The sequence below is a fragment of the Molothrus aeneus genome, chromosome 10 (genome assembly GCF_037042795.1).
Source record: "Molothrus aeneus isolate 106 chromosome 10, BPBGC_Maene_1.0, whole genome shotgun sequence".
NCBI classification, from domain to species: Eukaryota; Metazoa; Chordata; class Aves; order Passeriformes; family Icteridae; genus Molothrus; species Molothrus aeneus.
The window spans coordinates 16,353,746-16,361,478 of NC_089655.1; the positions used below are offsets into that span (position 1 = coordinate 16,353,746).

The 7,733-nt window shown below is 57.7% G+C and overlaps 1 protein-coding gene across 1 annotated transcript; it reads right to left on the minus strand.

The window, feature by feature from the left end:
- Window positions 1–346: 346 nt before the first annotated feature.
- NMUR1 (neuromedin U receptor 1) lies at window positions 347–3,420 on the minus strand. Its single transcript, XM_066556983.1, has 3 exons — window positions 3,300–3,420; window positions 1,953–2,849; window positions 347–738 (listed from the first exon to the last, which is right to left on the minus strand). Exons 2-3 carry the CDS (start codon window positions 2,845–2,847, stop codon window positions 347–349), a joined length of 1,287 nt encoding a protein of 428 aa, XP_066413080.1. The 5' UTR covers window positions 2,848–2,849; window positions 3,300–3,420.
- Between the last annotated feature and the right edge of the window lie 4,313 nt (window positions 3,421–7,733).

Sequence of the window (7,733 nt, forward strand, 5' to 3'; positions counted from 1 at the left end):
TGGGTTCACCCCACTGGGCCAGGAGGAATGGAATATTTTTAGGGATTGCTGACATACCCCTGACGTAGAAGTCAGCTGTCCCACACCACAAGGGATGCCCTGGCCTTGGCCAGGCCTGGTGCTGAGGATGCATTGCTGTGCATCCAGGGCACAGCCAGGTCACTGCCAGCATGTCCCTGCAGCAGTGCTGCTGACACAACCAGCTTTTCCATGCCAGTGGGACAGCACAGAGAGGCAGGGACCCGCCCTCGCTCCCGCCGCGCTCCCCACCACAGCCTGAGCGCCACAGTCAGATGGATGCCAGCAGTGAGGAAAGCTGGTCCCAGAGTCCCTGTGCTGCCACTCTTCAGCAGAGGGACATTACATGGCTGGTGGCCTGGCCCCTCTGCACGTCCTGCAGCTCGTACTCCTCGGCGTGGGCGAGGGGCAGCGCGCCGGGCGCGGGCTCGCACTCAGTGCTGCGGCTGGCGGTGCGGGTGACGCTGGGCGAGTGTCCCCAGGGCGGGCGGCGCCCGGGCCGGCACAGGGCCTCCCTGAACATCTCCCGGAAACGGCTGGACATCAGGTTGTACAGGATGGGGTTGGCAGCTGAGCTCAGGTAGAAGAAGACGCCTGAGATGATGTGGACGTACTGGAACATGTGGAGCATGTGGCTGGTCCAGGTGGATACAAAACTCCAGACGAGGCGGTCAGTGTGGAAGGGAGCCCAGCAGATGCCAAACACCACCACCAGCACGACTGTGGGGAGACAAGCAGCTGATGTTACTGGGAGCATGGGGATTGCCAACCCCACTGAGATCTCCAGCCCCTGGCCAAGCACTGCCCCATTTCAGCTTTGGCCATAGCAAAAGAGAGAGAGGAAGGAGGAGAAGGGAAAGGTCCCCTCAGTGCTTTTGGACTTGTCATAGAAGGGCTGTAGATCTGGACAGGATCTCCTCCCTCCATCTCCTGCCAGTGCTACTTCTGTGCTGCACTTCTCCACTCCTCACTGACAGGCAGGTGGCCCTGTCATGGCCATGCAGCACAGCTGGGGAACTCACTCCCTAGTTAGCATCCAGCCTCCAAAAACCTGTCAACTTCATCAGCAAAGTCCAAGGAGCACGAGCTGTTTGAGACCTTTCCTTGTGCTCTGGTTTTGATTTTGGTTTTTTTGTTTGTTTGTTTGTTTGTTTTGTAACCCATCAGCTCTGTTGATGGAAAGGAAAGGGTGTAGGTATGTATATAGGTAGTCCTCTGCCATACCCATGCCATAATGCATCTCTGTGGCGTGCAGGGCAGGTCCCCCTTTCTCCACAGCCCAGCCCAGGTGCATTGGAAAGCAGAGTTACCATTTCTCTGGGAGGTGGCAGAGAAACAGCCTGGCTGTGCTGTTGGACTGGGCTGGGCAATCTGCCATGGCTGTGCCACCACAGGACTGGAACGTGTGGAGGAGCTACCTAAGGGCAGGCAGCTCCCACTCCTGGGAAGGGGCCAGAGGCTCTGGGAACCATAGTGGAGAGGGGAGCAAGAGTGAAGAGGAGTGGGAAAGAGGATGTTTCAATCCAGCCTTGGGTCATTGCCCCATTAGAGTCATAGAGGCTGTAGGGCTGGGCAGAAGTTCTGCCCTTCTGGGAAATGCCACCACTGCCACCAGCATCTGAGGTCTGGGTGGAGGGATGGGGAGTGAGTTCCCCCATCCCAACCCACCTCCTTTCTCTTTCTCACCCTGCACTTCCCTCGAGGAGGGGATATAGTATGGTTTGGAGGCAGCCGGCCCAAGCAATCCTTACTACTGGACAAGAATCACCAGATCTGCCTTTGCCCCAACACCCCACAAACCAAACCCACAGCTTTCCTCTGGGATGACCCAGTAGTGGTGCTCTGGACTGCCCATGACTCAGTTTCCCCCACCACCCTCCCAAGACAGCCTTGGGAGGTAGTCCCTGGCTCTGCCCTGCCCAGCACCGACTCACACAGCATCTTTGTGACCTGCCTCCTCTTGACTTTCTTCTGCCCCTGGCAGCTGTGGCAATTGCGGCTGCTGCCAGACTTGGCTCCCAAGGCTTCCAGCATCTTTTCTTTCTTGAGCTGCAACCCAATAAGAAGGTAGAGGACACTGATGGTCCCCATGGGCAGGAAGAAGAAGAGGATGGTGGTGACCTGGATGATGAGATTGTAGGTCAAGCGTGGTTTCACCAGGGTGCAGATCTCTGAATCGGGCACCCGCCCCCGTCCTGGCACATAGAGAGGCTGCAGCCCATGGAGGCTGGTGTTGGGGATGGAGCAGATGACTGACAAGACCCAGATGGTGACAATGACCCTCTTGGCGTGGTTCCTGGTCACCACGTACTTGGCTTTGAGCGGGTGCACCACAGCGATGTAGCGCTCCACGCTCAGGGCCGTGACGTTGAGGATGGAGGCGAAGCAGACGGCCTCGAAGAGCAGCGTCTTGAAATAGCAGCCACTGGCCCCCAGCAGGAAGGGGTAGTTGCTCCACATGTCATAGAGCTCCAGAGGCATCCCCAGCAGCAGCACCAGCAGGTCAGACATGGCCAGGCTGAACAGGTAATAGTTGGTGGGTGTTCTCATGAACCGGTGCCGCAGGATGACGATGCAGGTGAGAGTGTTGCCCACAGCCCCCACCAAGAAGATCAGCAGGTAAATGACACAGACTGGGACAAAGAAGTTGGACCGTCGAGGTCCCAGGTACTTATCCCGCAGCTGCTCCTCTGTCAGGTTGGCATCCTTAGGGTCGAAAAAGGTCTCTGGGTGAGTCCTGTTGCTGAGATCAGGGCTGATGGGCTCCACAGGGAAGTCTTGCTGGGGCAGGGGGAACTCGGAACTGGAGCAGTTGACATAGGGATTCATGGCTGTGGAGAGATGGAGAGGTTTGTGGGATGCTTTCCCAACTTCTCTGCTCCCTCTGCTCCCATTGTCCCTCTCCCCACTGGTGTCAGGGTGCTGGGATTCTGCTGATCACTAGGGCTCTGCACTCCCACACCCATCCGGCCCCAGACACCACCTTTCCTTTGCAAAACCACACAAAACCTCCACCTAAACTCCCTCAGGCTACCCAAGTGCTTCCTGCCCCATTTCCCATCCGAAAACACCCCTGGTAGCTCCCCAGTCCACCTCAGCCCCATTGCCCCATCAGGGGAATGTCAGCAGGGCTGTCCTCTTTTCCTGCTCGGTAAGCAGAGTGGGATACAGCCCCAAAATCTCTCCTGGCAGCAATTCTACCAGATATGTAGAAGGGCTGGCAGGGCAACCAATAAAACAGACAGAGGGAAAATTGATTTTCCAACATGACAAGGACTTACGGCTCGTTGGGAAACTCCAGATGAACACTGAGGTCCCACCACCCCTGCGCCAGACGGGGTCAGGGCTGGGGAGGGAACGTGGGAGGGGATGGAGACTTCACTGCCTTAAGAGGCAGGCAAATGAAATCCTGCCGCTGCTTTCCCCTAGGAGCTCAGCTCGGAGAAGCCGCCTGCCCTTATCCACCTTCTCCCTCTTGTCCTCTGTCAGCTGAGAGCCTGGGGGCTGTGCCAGGGGTTTCCTTCCCACCGCTGGCCAAACAAATCGCGGTGCCGAGACCCTGCCCCTGCCAGGGGCTGGGTCCTTATCTGCAAAGCAGCACTGCCAAAAATCTGCCCTTCAGAGAGAGGAAATAACGTTAAGGTAATAAACTCCATCGACTCTGAGAGTCCCAGGGGAGGGCAGCACAGACGTCTCCTGCCCCTCCGGCAGCCGTCACAACGCCGGCATTTGTCATCGGCGTGGCCTCGGTGGTGAGTAAAGCATCGATCAGCCCCGGCACCGTCCGGCACGGGAGCCTGTGCAGCGCCCGCTTGTCCGGGCTCATCTCGGGGACATCCGAATGGACCCAGCGGCTTCCCGAGGTCTCCCACTTCCAGATGTGCCATCCCTGGGTCACCCGAATCACTCCCCCGTGGAGCAGGTGCCTCCAGCCGGCTCCCGGCACACTTGGGGGCGAGGAAGTTGCTGCGCTCGCAGCATCGCCCCGTGCTCCGCGTCCGGCTCAGCGCCCTCCCCGTGCCCGGTGTCTGTCCGCTCCCTCCTGCCCTCCCCGTGCCCGGTGTCTGTCCGCTCCCTCCTGCCCTCCCCGTGCCCGGTGTCTGTCCGCTCCCTCCTGCCCTCCGTGCGGACACCCCCGTGCCAGGGAGCTCCAGACCCGCGCACACACACGGACCTGTCGCACACACACGGACACGTCGCACACACACGGACCCACTCACGGTTCCTGAGTCCCACGGACGCGTGTCAAGGCTGCGTGTCCCCGCTCTGCCCGCTGCTCCTCTCCTCCACTGGACGTGCTGGACGCGCTGGTCCGGTCCGACACCCGCCCGGAGCCGGAGAAGCCCAGGGGCTCCCGCTCCGCCTGCGGGGTGGGGGCTCCGCGGCTCCGGCTCTCCAGCCCCGCAGGTGGGGAGGGGATGCGGGGTCGGCAGCGCATCGCTCCGCTGGTGGCACTGCCACCCCGCGGGACCGGGAGGCGCCCCTGGGCACAGGGACACGCCCCGGTCCCTTCATTCCCTCCGAGGGTGGCAGGGTGCAGGTGGACCCGGTCCCCCCCCGGGGGGCATCCCGGGATTTACCTCCTTCTGCCTGTCCCAGCACATCCCACCCTGCTCAGAGGCTGAGCTGAAAGAGCCCCAGCAGGGCTCTCCCCCAGGAATCTGGAGAAGGAACATGGAGAGACCTGCCAGGAGAGCCCTGCTGCCAGCCCCACACGGGCTGAGCCCCAGCACAGCTGTCTGCACTGCCCAGCCTGGTGCTTGTGGCCAGGATGTGAGGAGCTACCTGGATCTGGTGGCCTCCAGCACCAGGACACAGCCCCTGGGTCCTGCATGGCCCAGTGATCCTCCTGATGCCAGAGCACACGGCAGATGGAGCAGCACCACTCCCTCCCCCTTGACTTTGCTCAAAGAAATTCCAGAGCAGGCCAGGGATCACAGTACAAGGCCAGCAAAGCCCTGACCTGGCCCTACCTCTGCTCCCTGCAGCAAAAAGCATCAATCAGAGGGGACTGGCAGAGCAAACACTCCAAGGGCACAGAGGGTCTGCGCCTGCCCTGAGCCTTGACTTTCCTCAGGAAACCATCTTTTCCCCCAGAGGAGAGGAACTGCTGAAGCCAAAGGCCTGGAGGGTAAATGAGTGTAAACAAGACATTACTCTAGGGAAGAAATCAACAAACTGGAAACAGTGTCTGAAACTGGGAGGGAGAAGGAGAAGAGTTGCTGCCTGCTCCTATGGAAGTGAGGAAATGAAACTTCATCCCCTCTGGGGATGGAGACACAGTAAAACAGGGTTATGGCAAAGTGCTGGTGACAGCTGGGACAGGACACAGGGACAGCAGCAGGATGATGCTGGCAAGGGCTCAGCAGGGCTGTTTCTGCAGATGCCAGGATGGGTGACAGTGCCAGGGAAGTGGCACACGTCAGGTCACATCCCCTGGGTGGCAGAGCTACAAACAGTAAGTGATGAGGCAGAGATTTCTTCCCCTGCCTCCAGACTGTGCACAGGCTGCTTTCCCTGGGGGATGCCCGAGGCAGGGAACAGATCTGTGCCAGTGCAGAGGCACAAGGAGCCTCAGCATGAGCCCACTTCAGGGATTACAACATGGATAGAAGCATTCTGCTCCCTTCCATTCCTCCTCTGTTTTCTGACTGCCCTGATGAGCACAGTCACACACAGCTCCCAGCACAGTCCCAGGTGCTCAGCACAGTCACACACAGCTCCCAGCACAGTCCCAGGTGCTCCCCAAGCTCTGGGCACTGTTACACTGCCACCTCCCCATCCTTGGGGCAGAGGCTGTTCCCTGCATGCAGCCACAATTCCTTCAACTGTCCTGTTCCTCATCTCTGTCTGGGCTTTGCCTCAAGGCAGCCCTTGGGGAGCCCCCTGAGCTCTGCACCTCTGTCCTTGTCCCTGCAGGAACCCCCATGGCTCACGTGTCCGGCACTCCCAGGAGGATGAGGGGATGTCTGCAGGCACTGGGGTGTTTGGAGGTTGCTTGGATTGGAACAAAGCAGTGGAGATGTTGCTGAGCTCTTGATAAACTTCAATATCTGCTTCCCTAAACCCTCCTTTCCTTCCTGAGGACAACAGGCATGTAGGAAGGAAGGTTTGCAAGGAGCAAGGACAAGACAAAGCTTGGTTCTCTCCAAAATGACCCACGAGTCCCTCCATCCCCACCGGGCTGCCAGATCCAGAATTCCAGGTGGTGGCAGACCTCTCTGCCCCATTTGCAGCCCCAGTTTTTCTGGAACACCAGAACCACAGGACATTGGGATCCTTCTCCCTTTGCCTCCTCGTTTCCCTCATCATTCACATCAGCCTGTTGGAGCATCCCACACACCTGGGGCCCCAATAGCTGCTCCTGCCCTGCCTGCTGTCACATCTCTCTGGGAAGAGTTGGCAGCTCTCAGGGACTGACTGCTTATCACCTCTTTCTCTTGGATCTCTTTCTCCCTGCATCCCACCTCTAAGTCCTCACAAATCTAACAGTCCTTTAGAATTATCCATTCTCTCTTTTCATTTTCTGATAAACAAAACAACCAGGAGGTGACAACCCCTCTTCCTCTACTGCTCCCCCACTGCTGAAAAGAGGGTAAACTGCACTTGGGAGCTTGATCCTTCAGCCTATTCCTCTGATCAGGTACTAAGAATTAGGAATTAAGAAGCCAAAAGAGAAAGCAAACCTCAGTTTCAGAGCTCGAGAGGCACAGCCCTAATAACCCACTGCACCCACTTGTGGCTGCTTTCCAGAGGGCATCACACAGTGATTGCAGGGCAGCCCAGCCCAGCCTTGTGGAGCTGTCTGTGCTCCATCCTCATTTCTTCCTGCACTTTGCAGATTTAATTAACACCCTCTGCTTGCGAATACAAAAAGCCACCCAGCCACAGAGTAACATTGCATCCAAGAGGGAAACTGAGGCACAGACAGTCCCTTGTCCCCTCTGTGCTATCCTGCAGCAGGCAAGAGCCCCTGGGTTGCATTCTGCTGCCACAGAAGGAAGCAGATGAGCAGCCCCTTCTCAGGGAATTGCTGCAGCAAACTTTCCAGGGCAGGGACAGCCAGCACAGACAGAACAGGGTCATGAAGCTTTTGAGCAAGAATGAGCCCCCTCCCCTTGGAGAGGAAGCAAATATTTTGGCCATGAGGATGTAAAAGGGGCTTCTCTCTCTGCTGGGAGCTGCCTACTCAAAGCTGCCCCTCTTTGGTCACCTGGAGATGACAAGCCTGGAGGATGCATTTCAGAGAGCAGGAGGATGCTTTTTTTAGACCTCAAGGCCAGGAAAGGCCACACAGACTGATCAAACAGGCCCAGATCTGGATAATTTTACACAGACAGGTCAATGGGGAGGCCTTTTCAAAGCAGCCCTGCTGTGTTTTGCCCAGCAGAGCCCGCCCACCCACCCATCCTTGTCTCTCCCGTAATAATTTTTTGGCCATTACTCTCCTGTGCATTTCTACTCACTAACTCTCCAGAGGCCTTTTTCACTGTGTAACAGCTGTGCCCATTCCCAAAAATCTCACCTCAGCATTTTTACCTTCTCTTCCCCTCTCACACAGCCTAAGCAGGTGACATCTTAACCTCTCACAATAGTGGCAGCTATTTCTACATTTCCAAATCCCCTTTTCTGAGCTGGTCATAAACTGGCCAGCACCTTTTCCAGAGTGCAGGCATCTGGCAAAGGAACAGCAGGGAGCCTTTGCTCCCCTGGGA